The sequence below is a fragment of the Vigna unguiculata genome, chromosome 4 (genome assembly GCF_037176805.1).
Source record: "Vigna unguiculata cultivar grain cowpea cultivar isolate G323 ecotype 2 chromosome 4, ASM3717680v1, whole genome shotgun sequence".
NCBI classification, from domain to species: Eukaryota; Viridiplantae; Streptophyta; class Magnoliopsida; order Fabales; family Fabaceae; genus Vigna; species Vigna unguiculata.
In genome coordinates this window covers 12,848,244-12,874,053 of record NC_140795.1, presented here as the reverse complement: position 1 = coordinate 12,874,053, position 25,810 = coordinate 12,848,244, and the positions used below count along the sequence as shown (strand labels likewise).

The 25,810-nt window shown below is 32.3% G+C and overlaps 1 protein-coding gene across 1 annotated transcript; it reads right to left on the bottom strand.

Moving 5' to 3' along the window:
• Positions 1 to 4,995: 4,995 nt before the first annotated feature.
• LOC114180265 (uncharacterized) lies at positions 4,996 to 7,050 on the bottom strand. The gene is made up of 2 exons (XM_028066556.2): positions 6,570 to 7,050; positions 4,996 to 5,232 (listed from the first exon to the last, which is right to left on the bottom strand). Exons 1-2 carry the CDS (start codon positions 7,013 to 7,015, stop codon positions 5,127 to 5,129), a joined length of 552 nt encoding a protein of 183 aa, XP_027922357.1. The 5' UTR covers positions 7,016 to 7,050; the 3' UTR covers positions 4,996 to 5,126.
• Positions 7,051 to 25,810: the final 18,760 nt, after the last annotated feature.

Genomic DNA, 25,810 nt, shown 5'->3' with positions numbered 1-25,810 from the left:
GTTGGTAAGAAGGACTAAATTCACGCATTTCTAAAGATAAATGACTAAATTGGTATAAAGTTTCAAAGAAGAACTAATTCTAAAATTCACTAAAATTTGAGAGACCAAAAAGATATTTAACCCTTTAACATATTATGATAATTGACTACAAATTAACTTATCCAAGTGGAATTCCTACTGTTGTTCTTATAAACTGTTGTCAAGATTCTATTTTCTCTTATTTGTGCATGGAACATGAGATCACTTTTTAATCATTATTTATAAATGATAGTGGACTTGTTATCTTGTAAGTTCATAATGAACTGTGATCACCGTGAAAATAGAATTTTCAATATCGCAAATGTGTGATTTTAATTTTTACTCTTTTAAGATATAGTTTTTGGATTTCTCATTTACCGGCTCTGGAGTTATTTTAATTGTTGACAAATTATCAACAAATGCCAAGTCAACAAATTTTATTTAGGAAAAATATTTAAATTGTATGATTAACATATCTAAGGTAACATTTCTAAATAAAAAAATAGCTAATTAATTTATGTAATAAAATAAATTATTCAATAAATTATCTTTATTTAAAAACATTAAAAAAATTATCTTTAATAAAAAAACATTGTTTATTAGTAAGAGGGGCAGGAGGGGACCATGCCCCCCACCCCCACAATTTTTTTTTTAATTTTTAAAATTTTATGTATATTAAAAATTTTAATTTTTTTAATTTTTTTAAATTATGTGTAGTGAATATTGAGAATTGATGAAAATTAAATTAGATATTTTTCTATGTCTTTTATAGATCACAATATTTAATGTTAATAAATAATAAAACATTAAATCAAATATAATAAAGAATAAAAATATTTATTAAGATTTTTTTTTCTTTTTCATTATCTTTTGAATTTTTTACGAATTATATTTATCTCCTATTGTCACATATTTTCTTTTTGTTCCTAAAGAAAAGAAAGTTAGACACAAACCAATTATTTCTCCTCTCATTTCTCATTTGTTCTCTTTCATTCTTAAAAAAAGGACAATTCTCTCTTGTTTCACTTGATACTTAAATATTAGTTTAATAGTTAGCATTATTTTTTATCGCATGAGCCTTTTGTATATTCATTTTATATGAATATAGGAGAAAAAATAATGTACCATATGTTTTTTCATATTCGATTTTTAATTGTGGCTTGATTGTCATATATATTTTTTAGTAATTACGTCTCAAATTTTTATTAGATTATGATAAATTATTTTTTTGTCTTAAACTTAAAAAACAAAACAAGTATATTGATAAAGAGATGATTAGTTTGATATTTCACTCAAACATTTCATTGTTGATGTTCCTAAACATTCAAATTTGAAGAATTTATCAACTATTATTGAATTATGTCAATCTTTGACAAGAACAAACAAATTAAAGACATTTTACTTTATTGATCGTCTAATTCATCTATTTTAACTTTTCATGTATCATTTATTACAATGAAGATTATTAAAACAAAATTGTAGAATAAAATGAATGATGAATTTCTTGACGATAGTATGTTTATTTACATTAAAAAAGCAATAACTAGAAATTTTGTTTTGATTCACTTATTGAGTTCAAAATTTTTTAGTATATATTATTTTGGCTCCTGCCAAATTATGGGCCAAGATCCGTGACTAATTATTAGTATTATTATTATTTATTGTGATAGATTAGTCACAAATTAATAAGATTAAAATTGTGACAAATTAGTTACGGATTAGCGAGAGTAAAATTACAACAAATTAGCTATGAATTAACGATAAAAAAATTGCTACAAATTAGCTACGAATTAGCAAGAAAAAAATTGGGACAAATTAGCTATGATTTACTGAGAATAGAATTTTACAAATTAGTTTCGGATTAACGAGATCATAATTGCGAAAGATTAGCGAGAAAATTTGCTACAGAATAGCAACGAATTATATACCTCTCTAATTACCTACCCGCATTTAGCTATAAAATATTCCTTAGCAATTGGAAAGCTAATATGTCAGAAAACTTGTTAGCAGAGGATTAGCTACGAAATAGCTACAAAATTTTTTGTAGCTAATATGCAATTTTTTTGTAGTGATTAATGTAGATAAAAATAACATGAAGAGTGAAGAGATAAAGAAATAGAGAATATACATTATATTTTTGTACTAGTTCATTTGACCGTGCAAATTACGTTCAATTCTCAATCTGAATATTCTTTGGACTCATAATCATTATTGGCTAATCTCTTGTGTATTGTTTGGGCTTGTATCCACTCCTCGCTAACACTTTGAGTATTCTTTCAACAAGTAACTTTTGACTCAATTAAGTTTTGTTTTTCAAACCAGTATTGACTAAATCAAGTTTTTTTTTTCTTCTGAGTCACTCTTGACACAATACAAGTATTCACTCAACATGTCACTTTTAGCTTATATAATATTCTTTCTCAAGACACTTATGGTGTGACGACCAAATATTTTTTTTCCTATTATTTTCTATATTATACTTATAAAATAATTTAACACATAATTTTAGAATACATATATATAACATACTTAAAATATTCACATATACATCTATTTATATATTTTACAGTATTGTATGCATCTTAAATTTAAATCATTTGGTACATATTATACTTTCTACACTAGAAGAGGAAGGAGTATTATTTATTTACAGTTTTCCCCTCGTATATTAACATTTAAACATGTGGAGGAAAAATGTTATGGATAGGATTCACTTGGACTATTGGAGGTAAATAAAGAGTGACTCCAATTTGTCCTTCCAGAATAACCGATGCATTTGGTGCATTTAACAATATAATGGTAGAATTTCCTGTTCCTTGAAATATTACTAAATTATTTACCGCATTAGTTTGCCACGCATTTCTCAAAAATACTTCTACTATATCAGTAAAAAATAGGTCATTGGTTTGCCATGAATTTCTTACTGTCTCCATTCCCTTACTCCCTTTCATCCACCCCTATTTATAATGCATTTGTAATCATTTCGTTTAGTTAGAATGCACTATTTTTTTTTTCTTTTTTCAGTTTCCCTAGTTGGTCTCATTATTTAAGGATTAGGCTTTCCAGATTTTTTTTTCTCTATCCTGAATTGCATTGTAGAGTAGAATTTGTGGTGCAGATTCCTTCTGCATTATATATAATTGAAATATATAATTGAAATAGTGTCTGTTCTTACCATATAATATATATATATATATATATATATTTATATATATATATATATATATATATTATTATAACTGAAAAAAAAAATTATTATAGTTTATACATAAAAGTATTATAACTCATTTTTGAAGTATATTATTTTGTGATAATATTTTTATCGTAACCATTTTAATTGTAGACACTTAATTAATTTTGATTCCTTGAATATTCATAATTTCTATATTTATATGTTTACATGTTCTTAATTTATACTAGATATAATATACATAAAAAGTAATGCACAAAAATGGTGTTAATATATTAAAAATATTGTGGTTTAAATTTTAAAATATTACATATGATTTAAACAAATATTCTTTTACCAATCACTTTTGACTTAAACGACTATTTTTTAAACATGAACCATTTAAGGTTAGTAACAAGTATGTCTCTTACCAAACAACCACTCTTAAATAAAATGGGGAAAAAGCTTTTTCAACATATTATAACCTTTCAAAATCAATTTTTATGTTTAATGTTAATATTAGGGTGTGTACTAATAAAAACATTCTAGTGAACACCTTGTATGTAAGACTCACAGACACATGTAATGAAAACTATAACAAATAACATCTTCATATCATTTTCTTCAAGTATCATCATAAAAAAATTTAAAAATACAAAATCTACAAATTTTGAAATCAAATTAAAAAAAAAAATGGTGATACATGCATTAACCTGTTCGGTCTGACCTATCTCGTTAACCCGTCTTGTCTTATAAGGGACATGTTATCATTATTCATACATTTCTGTTTGTCAAATCATTCCAACCCAACTTTTTTTAATGGCCAACTCACGAAGCAGAGTCAAAATGATGATAGTTACCCATTTTACCACCCTTAGCTTCAATAAGACTAAGACATTATCAACATGACTATATTTTAGTTGATATCTAGTTCTTTTGCTATTAAAGTTGCTAGATTTTTATTTTATGGTACACCACTATTTTTCCTTTCTCAATATTAATTAAAGTTTTTCTCAACATGCAAGAAGATTTTTCTTTTACAAATGTGAATTAGATTTTTTTTTTTCAATAAGAATCTCTCATTATTATTATTTTTTTCGATATCTGCAATACCTTTTTTTTTTTATAATCAACAAGAATGTTATTTTTTTCGCAATGATTTTCTTAGATTTATTTTCTAGTGTTAACCAACAATGTTCATTAGGAAAATTTATCATCAGACGTAGATAAAACAACTTGGTAAGGAAAAACCAGTGTCAATATCACGAAGACCTAGGTGGAAAAGAGATCTGGGGGGCGGATACAGATTGATTAATATCAACCTAAATAATTGTAATCAAATAAAAAAATTACAGTGAACATTGATTGACAAAAAGATTATGAATATTGATTTTTTATTTTTTATTTTTAACAATTATTTGATATTTAAATAAAAAAATTTAATTTGATAATAGTTAAAATATTTTATACATATAAAAATTTAAAATTTCCTAAATTAAATTTGAATTGTCTTATCCAAATAAAATATTTATAAAACAAAAAAAAAATTATAATAAAATTAATTTAAATTAATGTATTTGATGGTTTTAGAAATTATAAACACACAAGGTTAAGTCATATAAGAGAAATACATCCATGTGCATATGAACTCTAGAAAAGTTTTTTTCTAATATCTTTTGTAAAATGTTATTCTTTAGAAAATGCTTTTCTACTATTTTACTTAAAAAGTTATTACCAGCAACTTCATAGTTTTTAAAACTAGGTTTTGACTTCCCTCCCAAGTTGCCAAAAACAGAAGTAAATAAGGATGCACAACAGAAGCAAGTTACATAATATTAAATTCAACGCAGTAGAAAATCCACCCAATAGCACATTCTACTTAACAAAACTTACATGCAGTGAAATCAAAGAAAGCTACAGAACTTGGGGGATGAAAGCATTAATACAGAGCATCTCCATCAGGTAGATCCCAGTTATCATCGTCTTCTCTCTTGGTTGCTGGAACATCCTCTTTCTTCTGTGCAGCAGTTTTTAACATGGGGCGCCTGAAAATGATGTCAGCCAGAAAAAAGTATCAAAGTTAAACTAATATTTGCTAATGGATATATCTAACAACAAAAATAAAATTTCTGAGCCATCCCGTAGCAATTCCATTCTAGAGGCCAGCAAATAGCAAATAAGCAAAAGAAATTTACACCATTCAACCAACCGCAGACAACATTGGACAGTAAAAAGCTCCATAACATTGAAAGGGAACAAGTAAGCATCATTCTCTCAAATAAATTGGTGTATGAGACTATCATCTCATTGGGTACATAAGAAGGATAAATGAATACCCTGTGTGAGTAAGTACACTATTTTCTAGACACACTTTTAAAATTTATTGTATAGTGATTGCACTCTCCAAATGCTTTATATTTTATATTCTGTTTTATGCTAATTTCCACTTTTTAATTAAAAAATTGCACTTTACTTTTCAACAATTTCAGTACTCTGAAGATCAACTCACACGATCAAGATCAAATCAACATCAAAAGATTTTTAATTTGTTTTGTTTTGTTCTTTAATGTTCTTGCAATTAATTTTTCTTGTTCTTTAATGCTCTTGCCCTTTAATTTCATTGCACTTTCATTTTAAACAATTTCAGTTTCTTAGGTTATGCTCTATATTGCAGAATTTAGATAAACTTAGTTTTGTTTGAAATAATGGCACTCAGGCAGAAACCTCCCTATTGCACCATGACATGCACTTAACCTTCATTGCCCGAGTTAAAGTATCTGGTGGGGGAATTTCATAGAACTCTTGCTCTTCGATCAAAATTTACACTTCGATGTATATACACACTAATACTACAAGTTCTGTCCATTTTAGATACAATCATAAAAAAAATAAAATAAAAATAGACTAGTCAATAGAGGTGCACAGTGGTAAGGAACTTGAGTTCCAATTGGAAATATGGGATTCTAATGCGAGGTTTATAAGGTTCTGCCAAATTTCTCATCTCCAATGGCACCCTATTCAAAACTACACAACAAAAGCTAACTGTTATAGTCAACTCTGGCCTTATATACCCCACACTGAAAACTAAGACCCCATTGAAGTATTCAAATCCCAACCTTCAAACAAATTTGAACTCACCAAACCTTTCATGATCCTTAAATTTATCCCTCCCCTCACATGAAAACCCACGTATCAAGAAAAGCCTCACATAAAAGAGCCAACCTCACAATCAATCCACCCAAAAGGGAACAGATAAAATTACTCGAATAACTTAAGCACAAACTAATTTGGAGAAATCAAATTTTATTTTTGAGCTTCTGTTCTATCAAACACCTGTTACATAACATTGCAGTAATGAGATTAAAAAAAAGGAAGGGAGTACCTTTTGCGGTTGCGTTTGGCAGCCTCACGCGCCTTGCGTTTTTTCTCTTCCTGTTTGTTCTCGAAGTACCTCCTCCGCCTACACTCCTGAATGACGCCGGCCTTCAACACCTCTCTGCGGAACCTGTTGAGGAGGCGCTCCTCGGGCTCGTCCTCGGCCACCACCACCTGCACGTTGTACGGGGACTGGAAGAAGAGCGTGTTCGTGTACGCCATGGAGGGACATATCACAGAGGACAATTCAGAGGAAGAACAAGAGGAAGGAGAAGGAGAAGGAGAAGAAGAAGACGAAGGGTCATATTGCGCAATTAGGGGTTGTGAGGGTTTATGAGTGGGAGAAGAAGTGGTGGGGTTGAATTGGAGCGGCGACGCCGGCGTAGAGGGTGGCGGAGGTTTTGTGGGTAAGAAGAAAGAGAGGAAGTTGTTGATGGTGGATGAGGCAGCCATGGGTGATGTGAAGAGATGAGAATAATGATCACTGAAACAAAGTTTATCTGTTATCAGTATCGGTGGAAAACGGGGTTTCTTTTTGCACCCATTGTTTCCTCTTGCAACCCGTAGGGGTATGTAAAAAGACAAAATTAATCCTGCACATCTCCAACCGTATTTCTTCTTTGTATTCTCCCTGTCTTGCCCACCAGAAAATGTAAAGGTGCGAAATTTATGTTTATGTTTTTATTTTCTAATTTTAAAAGTATTTCAAATTTTGTAATTCGATATTTTTTTTTAAAATTGTACAATTTAAAAATAATTTTTTTAAACAAAATTGACATTTGAATTATCTACTATATCTACTCTAAAATTAAGAAACTAAACTAATAGAAAATATACCCATATAACCCTATTTAATTTTTTGACAGCTTTCCAAATAATTGGTTTTTAAGTATTTTCCTTCTTTAAGTTTTTCCATTTCTATGTTGATAAAAGAATTTATTGATTTGCATTGGTTGATTTCAATTTTGATTCACCTACGGACACAAGGACATTACTATTCTTCTTTTCCAAGACAAATTATTGGCATTCTTCTTCCACACAAAAGGACATTTTTACATGGGTAGAAGAAAACCTTTTGGCCTCAGTTCTCTTTCTTCTTTATGAAAGGTTTTTCTTTTTTACTTCTTATACGTTGAACATGGTGTTAAGGGTTAGTAGTTGTTGAAAGTCACTAAGTTGAGTTTTTTTTTCTTCTTCATGGTCTTTTGTTTTTCTTTTTACTTCTTATGCGGTGAACATGGTGTGGATGGTTAGTAGTTGTTGTTTTGTTCGTTGTTTCGTAAATCTATTGGTGTAGGTTGAAGAAAATATTAAACTTTTTTTGTTGTTAAGAAGGTATATTTATTATTTTTTGTTTTTAATTTCACTGTTGTTTGTTTAGTTGCTTCTTCGATGTCCATGATTGTGAATTGAATAAAAGGTAAGATTTTTCATAATGTATATGGTTGTTGATTGAAGAAAAAGTATGACTGAAGATGAAGTTGTCTTGGTTTTTGTACAACATGAAAATGAAGATGAGCATAACAGAGTGCCATTCACTGAAATTTTTTCCTGCTTTTGTAGATTAGAGGATTTCAGACCCAAATGACCAAAAGGATCGAAGTACGTGGCTGCATCATAACAAAAACAAGTTATAGCAATTTGATCTTCTATGTCCTCCTTCATATGTTATTGTTTGCAATTAGGCTCATAGGGCTTCTCATAACTCTCAAATAGGATGGCTAAGAAGTTTGAAAACATAAAGGAGGTTGCTTTTTGTTCTCAAATAACTTAAGGTATCTAAAGTATGATACATGCTTAACTTATTATATAAATTTTGATTTTTATGAAGTGTGGTTGCTATGAACTTTCATCTAAAATCATAGAAAATTGGGGACTTTGAGAATTGGATGAAGATCATGGAATATGATTGTAAAAATATCACCACAAAATATCAAATATCATTGTGTAATTCTAAGTATCTAATTCTTTTTCATTCGTTTTTTTATTCTAAACATAATACCAAATATCATGTATTAGTTTTAGATTACCATTTCACTTTGTTGTAGTAACAGACTTGAAGAAAGAAAGATTGATCATTATCCTTATTATCATGTGTTATCCTTAGTGAAGTGTGACAAGCTTATTACAGATGATCTTTGTTCTTTTTAATGGTAAAATCTTTTCTATTTAATTAAACTTATTTGTTTTGGGGGTGTAATTTTCATGTTTTAGATTTTGTTTTATGTGTGATTGATGAGTGTGTCTTGACTGTTGGAAGTGAAAATGTGGATTAATGTTTTTTTGGCTATGAAACTAGCTTGAGTTTGATGGACATGTGTGTTCAAGAGAAGAATCTCATTTTTTAGCATTTGAGGTTTTTTTCTCTTAAGTTCTTTCATGCTTTGTTATTGCCAATTTTAGTTGGTATCCAATTTATCCAGTTTTTTTATGCACTTAATTTTGTTTGCATTTTATCTCAAGATGTCTAATTATTTAAATTTGAAAGTGAACAAATTGTGCATGATGGGGGTGGATATAATTAGCCTATCAGTTGGACCAAATAGTCTTCTATCAAACACCAAAACTATGTGTTTGGATCCTTTTAATGCTACACTTCTTGAAGATGTGAAAGTTGGCGTGTTTGTGGCACAAGCTGTTGGAATCGATGGTCCTTTCCCCAAGTCATTAGTTTCATACACTTCATGGATAGCAATAGTAACAGCTACAATTGATGATCATAGATATAAAAACCATTTGATCTTTGGAAATGGAAAAAACTTAGCTGGAATTGGGTTATCATGTGAGTTCTTAAAATTCTGTTATGTTTCTTAAGATGCAATTTTCTTACTATGTTATTCTTGATCAACCTCTACCTAATGTGTTGATTTATGCCTTTTACATGTTGTGTTGACCGCTTGAATCGGTTTTGTGCAATTATATTCTTTACTAAGTTGGTTTCAAATATATGTTTGAAAGAACATGTATATAGCTAGCATTGAATTATCTCAATAGGTGGTAAAAAGGTGTGTTATTCAATTCCTATTTTACTTTTTCATTGTGCTAATTGTCGTGTTTATACTTGTGGTATTCTTTATCTGAACCTCTTCTAATATTATGACAATTTCATACAAACCACTATATTTTTGAAAGAGCAAATGTATATTACATGCTATGATGTTTTAATAAAGAAAAGGAATGATTATAGTGATGTAATAGTATATTACTCTAACAATAATTGAAATTATATTTTAGGTTTAATTACTTTTTTTGTCCTAATTTTTTTAAGTTTCAATTTGGTCCTAATTTTTGAAAAATTGATGCAATGTGGTCATTTTCATTAACTTTCTTGAAACAGATCAAGGATTTTTCATCAAAATTGAAGTTATTAATAATGATGATTTGCTTTATTGATTTAATTAACATAATCACAATGTCAATTTTGATAAAAAAAATTCATTGATTCGCTTCAAGAAATTTAACAAAAAAGACTAAATTGCATCAATTTTTTAAAAAATTGGGACCAAATTAAAACTTAAAATAACTGGAGGACCAATTTGACACTTTTGGACAAAAATTGGGACCAAAAGAGTAATTAAACCTATATTTTATTGTTATGCTATTTTTAGGTACTTATGGTTACTGTGTATTGTTGTGTTTTATATGATTTACAAAGATAAATCATTTAACTATACTTTCTTTATTAGCCGTTGAAATTTGAAAGTGTATTATCTTATAAAATTTTTCATGCGTGTCATTGGTATTTACACCTTCATTTAGAAGTAACATATATATGTCCAAAGTAAATTTAGTATTTGATTAGTTGACAAAATGTTGTTTTTGTTTACAGTGGTTCATCAATCCAACAAAGTATCTAGCTCATGTAAATGGAGGCACACAATTGTCCACTGTTGTTGATGGAACTCTCACTTAGTAATTGCTTATAAACATGGTAATGTATTATATTTTTTGTTAGTAATGTATCAAACTATACCAATTTCTTAGGCTTTGTAGGCGTTGTTCTTGAAATTCTACCATTATAATTCTACCTTTAATGTATACTTTCATTACGTGAATTACTAATTGAAACTCCAATTTCAATTGGAAAAGCACTACCAATACCTACAATGTCTAAATTTTATCCTATATAATTTCTCACTAGAAAATTTTCCAAACAAGTACTAAAATAAATTATTTGTCTCAGTTACAACTTATCAAGTAGATTGACAAAGAGAAGTAATGTTTACAGTTTTGGAGTTGTTCTTTTGGAAATGGTAACAAGTGAGCCAATTATATGAAAAATGCTTGAAAAGACTCACATAAGTTAATGGGTTAGCTCCATATAAAAAAGATTACCAACTCAAGATTAAAGGAAGATTTTGAAACTAGCTTAGTGCAGAGAATTGTTGAAATAGAATTTCACAACTGAATTGGTCTTATGCTAGATAGAACCTTTTCTCATACTAGAAAAATGTTCCTACAAATTTGTGATGTGTTTCAGTTTTGTGTACCTGAATCTATTATAATTTTGCATGTTAAATTTTTTATCTTTTTATTCATCATTCTTATGTTTTATGTTTTAATTTAATGTTTTGTAACCATGACTCAATCTTTTACATGGTTATTTTGAATGCTTTATGTTCATTTATCAACATCACTTATAAAATATAAAAAGTAATTTTATCATGAGTTATAAAATATAAATGATAATTAAATTATAAATATAAAAAGCAGAACTAGAAAACATAAAAAAAGTTCAAACCTTGAAACGAAACCTTTATATAATGTGCATACAAAATCGGTTTATTATGGTTTGGAATGGAGTGGCAACAAGAGTTGAAAAAGTGTAAAAAGGAGTGATACTGAAACATCTTATGAGTTGATGTTGGCAGATGCACATTATGACACATTATCAACTACTCTAAAACCTAATAATTTTTTTATAAAAAGCACTTTCTTTTTATAAAGCGTAATATGATACTTTAACCTCCTCTTTTAACCCATTTTGACCCGCTCACGTGTCACTCCTATGTGGCATTTATTGTTTTTTTTAATTAATAAAATGAAGGTGATATGGCGCGGTAATGGAGTGTCCTTACAACACCTAAAGCAAGGAACAAAGAATGCAAAGGTATTAGGCATTGTGCAAGGAATTTTTTGAGATTGCTGATGTTGCATGCAAATTTGAAACTAAAACAAAAATGTTGTTTAAGCAATTAATGTATGGGCGAAACCCATTGAGGTTAAGTATGGGCGAAACCCATTAATGTAAGCCCCATAACATGAGCGGCCTCATTGACCTTGACTTCCCAAGCCCGGTAGCAACTCAACCCACAATTGTTCATGGTCCAAATGCAATCAAACGAAAGGGAAGGCTACGTACGTTAAGGATGAAATTCAAAGTGTAAAAGTATTCAAAGAAAAAGAAGTCGGTGACAACCACGAGTCAAATATGCACCAACAGTATTATAAGTCAATCTTTCATAGTAATCCTTTAATGTAATTTGGGTGGTTCCATTCATCTAATAATTTTAAATTATTTATGTAGCCAATCGTTAACAGTGATGTTTGGAATGGCGACATGGATGTCCATTGTGATAAATGAGTTTGTTTAAATTACATTATTTTAGCAATTACTTCGAAGACGACACCCATTTCATAATAATAATATCATTATTGAATGTGCCAGATCTCGGTTATGTGTCCTTCTTAACATCTCTATAAAGCAATGTTGTTAACAATCATATTTCCAACAGATGAAACAAGGTGCTCTAATTAAAGAATTTTTGAATGTGTAAATTGGGTCAATCTAAAGCCACCATAAAAAAACTAATGTGTTTAAATTTCACAGGTACTAGATTCATCATAATGCATACTTTTTTAGGGAGGAGGTTCTTTGTAACTTGATGACAATTATGATGACATTGTCAAACAACATCTCTTTATTCGGTCTTCGTTTACCAATGACATTATATCACTTTCAAATATTTATAAGACTTCCATACTCTCTACTATAAACATAGTATTTTAAGGACAAGTTTGATTTCATCAGCATTAATTGCCTTTTTGCACGACAATATACATCTTCTTCATGTATAGTTTTTGTACAACATTATATGGTTTTGTTTTGCAATTGACCTTATATGGATAAGTGTTTAAACAAACTTTATTAGAAATAAACCATGGTATTATGAAAATAAAAATGATGATACAAATATATATATATATATATATATATATATATATATATATAGGTTTTTTAATGAAAATAAATCATTCATAAAAATGGAACAAATACAATTATTGTCTTTTTATGTTACAATATATGTCTTCCTTATCTTTTCTTTTTGTACAACTGAAGTATCAAGAACTTCATCCTTCCTGTATTATATGCACTTTCTATATTCCACTTTCAATGTTTAAATCATTGATATTCATTCGATGTACGAGAATATTGAATTCAAATACATGAATTTCAATTTCTATTAGGTGTCTTTTTGTGTACGACAATCGTATTCTTCAAGCTAATTTTTTGTGTAATAATGGACGTACTAAATTTAACTCAAAGTTATCATTGTACTTCCAATATTTTAATGTCATATACCCGAACATGTCAATCAATGATGTTAGCAAAATTTGTGCAGTCCTACTGTTGTGAGTAGAAATTTTAAAGTACCACATCAAATAACTGTCTTTTCCAAATACGATAGTCATGTTACTGGTTTATATTTTGTGTACAAGTTTCTTAATCAACGTCCACCAAACTCCACCAACTGTCATTTTAATTTGTTGATATAAATGACTTCCTACTATCTCTTTTTTGTCAAACTTTCATGTCAATAAAATTTGTTCAACTATTATTGATGAAATTCAATTATTTTTGACTGTCATGTCTCTTAATATATCAAACTAAAACATTTAGAGTAAAGTATAGTATAATGAACATTTACGGTAAAAGTGGACCCTGCAAATGCTAATTGCATTAATTGCCTTTTCCATGCACACAAGGAGTCTGCTTGTTTTACATTTGTGGTACAAAATTCATGTCCCAACAATTCAAGAATATTCTAAATGAAAAATAATTCCCACATCAACCACTTCCACTTCAACATTCATTCCATCCATGATAATTAAAAACAACAATCAAATCTATGTTACCACATCAATAATTTTTGCGAACTTAATTTCTTGGGGCCATACCCTGTGTAAGAAGATCGTATTGCACGACTTTTGAAGTGTACCTGTCAATCAAGATTCTTCCTAACATACATATTGCTATGTGGTAAATTTGGCTCCTCTGCACCGTTTATATCTTTTCTCAAGTCTTCATCACTTCCACTTGCAGTATCAACCTTAAATTGTGGGGATTTAACACCAACATAAACACTACCACGTGATTCATAGAATTTGTTCCACCTCAACCTTACTGCAGAACAGTTCACAGGAGTCTTCAAGTGCGTGCGTAGTTGATGTGATTATTGTCCACCTTCACTATGAAAATGGACTTCATAATTTCCAAATTTTTCGTCCTCAATATCCGCTGAACGAATAACATGATTTGATTCTTTGGTTCTTTAGTCTTTCTCTCATGAACCACAACTTCTAAATTCGCTACGGCTCATCAAAATTCAGTTATTTCACGTTCTTGGTTTTCAATAAGAACCTTAACTTCGTCCTTCTTTGTGGCTCCACCTGGTCTACCATATTGTCTCTTACTTCTGTCAACTTGATGACCAAGTAATTCATACACTTCTCTCACTACTGCATAAACAAGTTACTGCTTTGACACATAAAGATCAAGAACTATTTGTCAAATATGTAAAACAAAAAAGCTTATTTCAAAAATCAAACATTAACACATCACTCTAACTAAATGAACCCCATACAACTTACCACATTCTTTTCCAAACTACTCTTTAAAACAATGTCACCCACTTTAATATTCATTCTAAGCAACAACCTTGAAAATTTTATTTCCCACGCATGCACCCTTTCTCTTGACAAATAGAAAGTGATCAAAAGTACAAAGCTGAAACAAAACAAATAAAGCATATGTAAATGAAACAAAATCATTAATAAAATGTTTTTGTAATGTTCATGTAACTAACTATGAATAAATAAACTCAACTCACAACATAGAAATACACACAACTGCACTGTATTTTCTTTTTTCGAAGGTTAGATAATTTGTTTAACGTATGATATAGGTCTTTTATTATTCCTCCTTTTCAAGTTTGATGATTATACCATTTTCACCATTTTTACGTAAATAAGTGAGTTCAAATATATGCAAGTTTAATAAATATTTCTGTTCTCTCCTAGGAATTTATACTTTTTGTTTAGTGCTCTACCTAATAATTATTTATATTTTATCTATAGTGTCATTTTCTTTTAACCAATATATTATTAGGAATTTATACTTGTTTAGTGCTTTACCTAATAATTAATTTTATTTTATCTAGTGTCAATTTCTTTTAACCAATATTTGAAATATATTTAAATTTCTCAAGTAACTTTTTTTTATTATAGAAATAAATGTGTTTTCAATATTTTGAACTGTTTTCTGCCATCACACAATTTTAAAAAAATTAATGAATACACTTATAAAAAATAATTGATGACACCTGAATAATAAAATTCAATGGTAAAATAAAATTAAAATACTTAATTTACAGTATACACTTACAAAAGATATTGAATATTAAAATATAGAAATGATACATAGTGATAACGCAGATTAGTTCAATCCAGTTAAACACGTCTCTAATTTGGATTGAAAAATGCGGTCGAACCAGCTTGCTTCTCTTTCGAGATGGCTCAATCTTCAGTGCCGCTGGTTGCTGCAATATGATCAAGTGAGATTCAGTACGGAGCACCTACACAGCAAAAGGAACTTTTCTACCCACTTGTTTATAGAGTTATCAGCATAGGCAAAAGACTTGGGATTAGGGAGAGTCCCAAAATCTAACTGATTTATGTTTTGGAGAAATAAAACATTATTTTAGATTTTAATTTATAAAATAAAAAATTATGGATTATTAAATTAGTCATTATTATAAATATAAAACTATAATTAATTTTAAAATATACATAAAAATATTCTCGAAACTTATAAATTGAAAAGTGCTCAAAACAAAACCACACAAAAGAAATACATTTTTAATCCTAATACAAAGTTAATAAATAGAATAAAAGTAATAATACAAAAATAGAAAGAAAAACATACTAACTAGAAATTAAGATAAAAAAATTGATACATATAAGCAGTATGAGATTCAAGAAAAAAAATTTGTCAACAATAGAAAGAAAAACTCTAGAATAAAAGAAAGCATGAAAAAATAATAAGTGTAATAATAAATGAAGATGAAAAAGAAAATAGAAATCAAAATTGATTATTATAAAGAAAAAATATAGCTAATTATGATCTCCTTCTTAAAAAAGTTATAATTTATTGAAAAAATGTTTTTAGCTCATTACATGTCATTTTTAATACCAATAAAAATTAACATACATGAATAATAATTCAATTAAATTTTATTTTCAAATACAAAATTATAATTAACTTAATAAAGACATATTATTATTAAAAATAATAATAATTTAGTTAAATACCATAAATAATTTAAAAAATAATCCAAAACATTAGAAAAAATTAAGTTCAGTTAACACCCGTATATATATATATATATATATATATATTTTAAATTAAATTATTTGATTATGTAAGAAAATAAAATAAGAGATAAAGTTTTTAAAAAGTTTTATAAAGCCAATTCAACTCCCTTCTTGGCTAAACCAACCATTTCATTACTTACACATATGTGATGGGACGATATGAATTCTCTGATAATTGTAAAGGCATGATGGTTCTTTTACCCAAAGAACTTTGTTGAGTCGGGGTAAAAAGGTTTCTTTCATCTATAAAGCTTTGACATGAGCTTAGCAAGTGTGCTCTTACCCAAGGCTTTGTCGAGCATGTAGAGTTGTTTCATGTAAGTCTATGGAAAGTAGAGGAAAGACCCTTTCCAAGAGGCGTTGTCGCGTAGGAAAGGTAGAGTGATTGGTTATGAGATAATGTTATATTGTTTGATATTACTTAATGGTAATATGTGTTACAGGTGGCAGCAATTGTCCCGTGGCAAAGGTCGGGTGGGCCGAATCACAATCAAATCATGGCGCTTGAGCTCATACGCTTTTAAGTAGAAAGAGTTGCACCCTGACTAATAGTTATAACTTTTGGCCAAGTGGTAAGCGCTCGATCCAACAATTGGAACTAGAGCTGGTTAATTGCACTCTAATCGATTAGAAAGATCCTGATATGTCTAATACATCTCAAACCTTTGCTGAAGGGGCATCCATTAACAGGTCACCTTTGTTTGCTGGTGAAAACTATCCTTTTGGAAAATTAGAATGAAATTTTTTCTTAAATCAGTGGACAAAGGGGTTTGGGATGCTGTGGTAAATGGACATTTTCAACCAATTAAAATTGTGGAAGGCAAAATTGTCCCCAAAGAATTCTCATAGTGGACTTTTGATGAGAATAAGAGGGCACACTATGATGTTAGAGCCAAGAATATTATATCTCCTGCACTAACTTTGGATGAATTTTACAAGGTATCTGTGTGTGAATCAACCAAAGAAATGTGGGATGTCTTGGAAGTAACTCATGAGGGCACATATGAAGTCAAAAGATCAAGGAAGATCACTCTCATTAAGGAGTATGAGATGTTCAGAATGAAGGCTGGAGAAAGCATATGCAATGCTCATAAAAGATTTACACATATAGTAAATCATCTCCTAGCTCTTGGTAAAACCTTTGACAAAGAAGAACTCAACATCAAAATTTTGAAGAGTTTAAATAGGACATGGCAACCCAAAGTAACAGCAATATCTGAATCTAGAGATGTCAAAATGAGTTTTAACCCGTGAGCCAACCCGGCTCACCACGGGTTTGAGCTGTGAGATCTAGGAAATTTATGAAAATTAATAATTAATGGAATAAAGAAATGGGGGGTTGAGACTATCTTAGGAGAATTCTTTGATGAATCCTAGACAAGAAACAATGTGAACCTAAGCGGTTTAGAGCACTTAATTATGTTGAAGGGACTTGGGTTCAAGTCTCGAGCAGGCCATTAGTAGATTTATTTAATTTTGTTTTAGTTTGCAATTATATTGTGAATGTGATAGCATGATTTAGGTGTATGCGAATGGGTAAATTGACATGAATAATGTGATTGGTCTGTTGGTTTGCATGTGGTTGAGGGGTTGGAAGGGATGTGGGTTCGAACCTTGGGTTGAAGGAAATGGACCCTCTATATTTTTGTGTTTTGTTAAGTGATGAAAAACCTAGAAAACTATAGAAATTCCCTAAGGAAACAGAGAGGTGTCAATTAGGTGTAGTAATCAAGAGTAATGGTTATTAAACTTAAAAATATTAAATTAATTTCGTTTTTTTTATTTTATTAATTTGGGCTGAATTGGGGAGAGGGAAAGGAGTGTGTGAGAAAGTAAAGAGTTAGAGTGAGTGATAGCAAAGGGAAACAGAGAGGAGGCTGGAAATTTTCGTGGTCTAGAGGGAGAGAGTGAGGGTTGAAGGGAGTTGAAGAAGATACCTTTAGAGGAGGCTTTGGACAACAAGCACCAATCGTTAAATTGCTATAAGAGCAAGGAAAAATCAAGTAAGGGGAGCTGTTCATGTTTGTTATTCGTATTTTTACTGTTCTGGAATGATTTTTTGGCTTGATAGTTGCATTTTATCATTTTCGCGTGGAAATTCGTAAATTCTGGGAAAAACTACCAGAACCGCCTGACGGCTAAGAGTGCTCCGCCAGGCGACACAACATTTTACAGTGTGTTTCTGGGTTCTGTGATGAACCGCCTGGCGGTCATGGAGGACCCGCCAGGCGACGCACACTGGAGCTGCATAATTTGACCTGTTTTTGATGTTTTTGGAATATGCTTGGACTGCTGCGCTTGTATGATACAAATAATATGTTATTGAGGTGATTAGGAATTGGTGTGTGAGAATCTGATGGATATGGGGTTGGGTGCAAACCCAGGATTCCTATAGAGTATGTGCGATTGCTATTGTGATGTGTGTGAACCGGTAATATGATAATAAGAAGCTTTAATCAGTTTGTATAAAAATTGAACAGTGTGTGTTGATGTATGGATACATGTAATTGAATCTGGGATGAGAAATTTAATTGGGAAAAACTAGGGATAATAGATTTTGCAGAGGTGAGGGAACCTGAATGGTTCTGGAATCACTAATGCGCCGCCCGGCAGTACCTGATATACCGCCAGGCGATTCCGAGTAGCCAATAGCGGGTTGGCATGTCCAGTGGATTGGGGTACGCAGTGAGGAGTCAAAAAAAAATTTAAAGTTATGAGAGTTGGGGATGATTGTTAGAATAAAATGAGGTACTTGTGTGATGTAAGAGAGTTATTAAATGGGTTGGGTTGATATATGAACAATATGATGTGGGCTGGAGAAAATTGAATGAGTATTCCAACAGGACTGTCTTGGTAGGGTTGTGTGCGTACTCAGATTGTTGGTATGAAATTGTGCTTATATGAAATGCTTGAATTACATAATTGATAAGGTGTCATATTAGTTTGAGATTGAACATATGAAAGTTGGTGATGAGTACTGTTATAAACTGTGTGTTGGAATATTAGGATATGAAAGTAGTGCTCTTTTAGAAAGGTGCAGTATAGTAAATTTGATGGTGGCTAATTTGATGATTGATGACTGTAGTATTGTAAATGCTTGTAATTGATGATCTGGATGTGAGATTAAATGGTTGAATGTGTATGAAAATCCTTGGAAGTGTTAAAAACCACTAGGGAAGTATTTTTACTAGTGTGGCGCCTAGCGGTAGAAGAAGCTCCGCCAGGCGGTGAGCCACGTGACAAAGAGAACTGGGAGGAATGGCGCCAGGCGGTCTGGAGCTGTTCGCCTAGCGGTTTATAGGAAGGTGTCAGGCGGGAGCGCAGTGGCAGGGGTCCTTTGCAGATGGATTTGCATAGACGTTTTCTTTCCTTTTCTTGATAGCTTGGTTAGGGATATGCTGGATTGGTTACGAGCGGGGAGGTTCGTAATGGAGTTGTGAGATGCGTGATTGATGAGGGTGGGGAGGTTTGTATCTGTTGTACTCTGGTGTGGGGATACGAGCGGGTAGGTTCGTATGTTCCGTGCTCACACCTGAGGCTACTATGAGCGGGGAGGTTCATAGTAGGTTTTCACGCATGTTGGACTACGAGCGGGAAGGTTCGTAGAGTTGGACTACGGGTGGGGAGTTCTGTAGAGTTAGACCACGAGCGGGTAGGTTTGTGGGAGCATGATAATCCCTAAGGACCAAGGTTGTAGTTGAATCTTTCTCATATAGGTTATGAGATTGGAAGTATATTGTGATAACAAGATTACCAAACTAAAATTAACTAAGTTAGATTGGGTGAGGGACAATTCTTATTATCTTATGATTATATTGTTTTCTTTATGAGCTCACCCTTTCTTGTTTGTGTGTTTGTGTTTGGCAATGATCACGTGACTTGTTACGTGGGAGCAGATGTGAATTCAGGTGAGAATGCCGAAGCATAGAGACGGAGCAGGGGACTTATGATGGGAGATTTTTCCATATCTTTATTTCATGTATTTTTGTAATAAACTTTATGATGTTTTCTTTATTATGAACCTGTAATGAGGATGAAGTACTATGATTGAGTTATCGCGTTAAAAGTTTTTAATTTTCCCGCGCTTGGGAACTTATTATAATGTCTGAATTTCTTAAAGAATATTTTGTGAAAATAAGTTTTATCTAGTAATATCCATATGGGGTGTTACATTTGGTATCAGAGCATATGATTTCAAAATGATTTTTGGGCCTTGGGAAGTGAGCTTAACACCATTGTGAGATGAGTATAAATTGATTGAATTATAGAATTGATGAGATGTGTGTTATTGCATGGTAATTGTTGCTAATACATTTTTTTGAGATGAATTATAATGGTGTATGATACCTATGTTCTAGAAACTAGGAAATGGTTGGTGGAAGAGGTAGAAGAATTGATACCAATAATTCAGCTGACGAAATTGCCCATGCTATTCACCGATTGGTTGATGCTATGCAGCCGCAACAGGTGGTGCTACCACAGCCTACACCACGATTTGTCAGCATGGATGATTTCATAAGGCACAAACCAGCCAAGTTCAATGGCAAGGCCACTCCTGATGACGCAGACGCGTGGATCAGGGAGTGCGAGAAGATATTCCATGTACTGGGCTGCTCAGATGAATAGAAGCTGGCTTATGCCACCTTTCTCTTGGTGAGTGATGCAGAATACTGGTGGGTTGGAATGCAGCAACAGATGGGAACTAGGGAGGAGGAAGTGAGCTGGGAGAATTTCAAAAGGAGATTCCTGGAAAAATATTTTCCAAATAGTGCTAAGTGTTGGCCTCTTGGAAAGCGTACCAAAAGTCAAATGTAGTATAATGATTTAAAGTAGGAGTGTCGAACCCACGAGGAACGGATTCAGTGAAAATTAATAATTATCTCAATCAGCATATATATGCAGAAATTTTAATTCGATGGATTATCAGCAGTTAAACTAAATTGCATAAATAAAATACAGTAAAACAGAAAATTAGTTAAAAGATCAATAAAAGAAACTGGGATTGAATTTCATCTATCTCCCTTGTCTGTAATCTGGATGAATATAATATATATAACATCTGAAAATACCAATATTGATGCACACTCAAAAATCATTTATACCGATCCCTCGCGTATAAAATTCATAAGATTAGTTTCCTGAATATTGATTCCTCACATATTCAACAAACTATCCAGCATTACGGTCGAGTGTTAAAAGCAATTGATATATTGAGATCTATTCCTAGCATCACAGTATATCAAGTATCATTGTTCAAATCAGATTTTCAGAAATACTTACCAGTCAGATCTAAAAATCAAAATCAAAACATCTATTGATCAGATAAAAGTAAGCATTAAGAGCAAAACAATAATACCAATACTGAGTAAAACAGAAATGCTATATATAAATATCACCAGATTACATCCAAGTGCGAGTAGATTACATTCAATCCCAAAGGAGAAGATTAGCCACTCATGGTAGCCAACAAAATCCTATGAGCTAAGAAGAAGAAGAAGAAAATGAGAAACTGTGATGCTTCTGGTAGCAGCTCTGCAGCACGGACGTGTTCTTCTCCCAAAATTCCAAGCTTGCTACAGTTCTGAACCTCCAAAATATATATACAGCCCGAACTCTCGCTTGGGCTACTGAGTCTCGCTTGGGCGAGATAGAGTACTTCAGCATGAAGGAAGGGTCTCGCTTGGGCCACTTATTCTCGCTTAGGCGAGATAGAGTTCTTCACGTTGAAGGAATGTCTCGCTTGGGCGACCATGTCCTTGCTTAGGCGAGAATTGAAAAACTGGGCGTGGCTTCTTCACGAAATCTCGCTTAAGCGAGATCAAGCTCGCTTGAGCGAGAAAGGCGGCAAGTGTCTCGCTTAGGCGAGAAGACTTTAACTTTTGGGCGAGCCTGTCCTAGCTTGAGCGAAACACCTTAGTTTTGAGTGACCTGTAGCAGATTTTCCTCCTTTTCTTCTCTATTTCTTGCTTCTCCTTCACTCTTCTTGAGTTCTCTTTAATCTCTCCTGAAAAACACACAAAATAGGATCAAATGATTTCTTTAATTCAAAACTTGGAAGCCTGTGATTGAAACTTAGATTTAGGGAGAATCAATATGAAATGAACACAAATTTAAAGCATAAGTGCCAGAGTTTGTTATGAATCTTTACTGAATTTTGGCATTTATCAACTCCCCCCAACCTAGCATCTTGCTTGTCCTCAAGCAAAGTAACAAAATCAACAGCCATTCAAAACTAAAACTGAAATTGGTTATTGAGAAATCATTTTCACAGTTCCTGTCCAGACAACTTTTGCATTCCAAACCACAGATTCAAAATCAGAAGCAAATGGTGAATCCAATTATCAAACAACAGTAGGATAAGAGTGCAGCTAATTTTTCAGGAAAACCAATTGTAAGAACAAATGATTCTAACCAAGGAAATTCTCTCTTAAATCTCACAGGCATGTGTTTTTCTCATTTTCCACTGAAATTGAACAAATCAACATTGTCAGTCATTTACAATTCAACAACAAACACACAATCAGCATGGATCTTAAGGTCTTTTCAAGGTTGTAATGAGGCTAGGCTTTCAAGAATAATGGTTTTTCAAGATCACAAAAGCACAACTTAGAAAAGAGAGCATAACTACAATTCAAACCCAATTTCAATTCTACTCTCCATTCCTCACAGTTCAGACCTCAATACACCAAGTTTCTTTTTCATTCATAATTCACTCTTATCTCTTTTTGTTGTTTTCTTTTCTTTCCCTTTTTTTTTGAGTAAATATATACATTCCTACACAATACTAGAGAGTGAATTATGATACTCAGCCCTTTTCTTCCTTAAGTGCAATTCTACCAACCAATTACCCTTACAGTTGAAAAATACACCTATGCTCTCTATCCCTAAGTGTGCAAAGGGAAAGGATAATAATTCAAGTTAAGGTTAAGGTGCATAATTCAAACAATTAGGCTCAAATGGGCTATCAACAAAGGATGATTATTTACAGGTTGGCTATTTGGCACTGAGTTATAATTTCAACAAAATTGCCTTAATCATTTCCATGCTTCAAATGTGATGTTATTAAATGAAAACTCAAACAATATCAATTTGTCAACAACAGTGGAAACACTCAAACTGTTTAAGGATTCACACACTCACTGGGTTTTCTGGTTTATTTCCTTGGTATCTCACTTGTTGTTACAACTGATTATCTTGACTAACTATGCAACACTAATATCCTAATTTTGTTTAATTATGAATTCAACCAAAATTTCCCTTTTTCACCTCTGTGTTCAGTTCACTCAGTTGTTCTAGACTCAGGATACTTACTGAAATCAGATTTCTCTTTAACCAACTTCCTCAAGAAAGGTTTTCAAAATGATTCCCAAAAAAATTTTTAGCTGTCTCTAAGTATTATGCACAAAATACTAAGCCAAAAGGTAAAGTTAAACAGTTAATTAACTAGAAAATATAACATTCTAGCCAAAACAACTAAAGCAAAATAGTAGTAATTACATAAATACTGCAAAATACTAAAAGAAAAAGAACAATGAAACCGTATTTATAGAGTTTTGAAGGGTGGAATGGTGTTGTGGATCAATCTCCTCCAAAATCAATCTCATCCTCAATGTCTGCTCCATCATCTGCGTCAGCAGCTCCTGATGGTCCCTCACCTGCAACAGGTCCACTTCCCCCCGGGAAAATAGGACTGTCCCCAGGCCACTGTAGATAAGTGAAGAATTCTGATGGAGTCATGCCTGGTATGGTCCGCGGACATTCTGGTAGAGGTACTCCTGAAGATGGAGTTGTCCTCTATGAATGGAAGCATTTTGCTGATGAGTGTGCTTCATCTGCAACCTCAAATATCTCATCTGCTCAAGCAAATTTGTGGATTTCTTCAGAGATAATTGTGGCGACGTCAACAGTCAGATCCTCCCTCATTATGCAATAAAGAAGATGACATCTAGGGACGTTCAAGTCTGACACGTGGCCAATGGGCACTATGTTTGCAAGTAAGAATATGGTCCAGACTTGGGCTAAGGTTTTCATATCTCCTCTTAGAATTCTGAGGGGATTTCCAGTGGGTTCGACTTGATAAGATCGGTTGGCAGCGCATATAAGGAGTGCTACTTCATTTTCATCATAAGGTTCATGACTCCTCCTTTTTGTTGTGAAGTCACAGCGTTGCCCTGGTTGTAGAGGTAGTGGATTACCAAGGAATTCACTGATGGCAGCTCGATCATAATTTACCCACCTCCCCCTAACTTTAGATCTCTTTTCACTAGGATTGTCCTCAGAATAAGCATTTGCATAGAACTCCCTCACAATCTCTGGATCAAATTTAGGAAGCGGGTCAGCCAACTTCATCCAATTCCTCCTGATAAGGCCATTCAAGAATGGATCATATTCATCTGGAAGTAGGACCACCTTTCTTTCTTTGATAAAGACCCAGTTCTTTATCTTCTCATACCGTTCTTCTCTTTCGGGGTCCTTAAAACGGTTGCTTATTGGCCTTTCAGGAGAAGAGCTACTTGCACGTCTTCTCCTCTTCCCTTTGCTGGGTTCAGTAGTGGGAAGTCTAGCTGTGGTCTTTGTTCTAGCCATGGACCTGCAAGGATGAAATTCAACCCACCAAAAGTATGCCAAGTCAGCTTTCACAACTTAAATGACCAACCAAGACGAAATTAAGTCACACATTTTGTCAAACAGCTTGAATGCACTCTTAAAATATGAAATTTTTGAACCAATTCGTGCATAAACAACCCACATTATTCTGCAACAGTATCAATTCACATTAAAACTCACAATATAACACAAAACGCATTAAAACAGATTATGGTACTGCCTAGGGTTTGCAAGAGCACAAAAGCGTGACTATGCTTGATGGAAATGTAGAGAATGAGGAGTAGAACTCACCTTGAAGGGAAATTAGCAAAAGGAGCAAGAAAATTTTGAGTTAAAATGCAGAGAAAAGACTGAGTGATGGCGCGCTCAAACCTGAGGAAGGGAGAATTCTGGGCAAGAGTTGTGAGCGAGGGTTTGGGGAAAGAAAAGTGAGTGAATTCTGCCCTTGTCCCTCACTTAAACGCGAATTCTCGCTTAAGCGACTCAGTCTCGCTTAAGCGAGATAAGCGTGAGAGGAAAATTCAAAAAGTCTCGCGCAGGCGAGACTGTGTCGTCCAAATCACCCCTGGTGCAGGGCATTCTCGTCCAGGCGAGCCACTACTCGCTTAAGCGAGTATATCAGCAAAGTTGGTTGGCTCAGGTTCTGCATATCTCGCCCAGGCGAGATATGTTTAGCTTGGGCGAGATTTTCGTGCAGTTTTGACACATACTGATTTTGCCACTTTTCAGTTTTTGGTTCAACTTTCACACACTCAATTCATGATCCTTTGAGTTCAAATAACTCATAAACACACACCAAACTATGCTTCAATTAATTATCTATCATTCCCAAAAGGTTTCACATCAACAAACTAAAAATCAAGCTACCAAACTCAAATTTCACAATTTGGCCAAAACAAGGCAATTTTTAGCATTTGATGAACTCAATTCTGGCACCAAAACTCATTCCCATGCTTAAAATACCAGTTTTGTTTGAAAACAACCAAA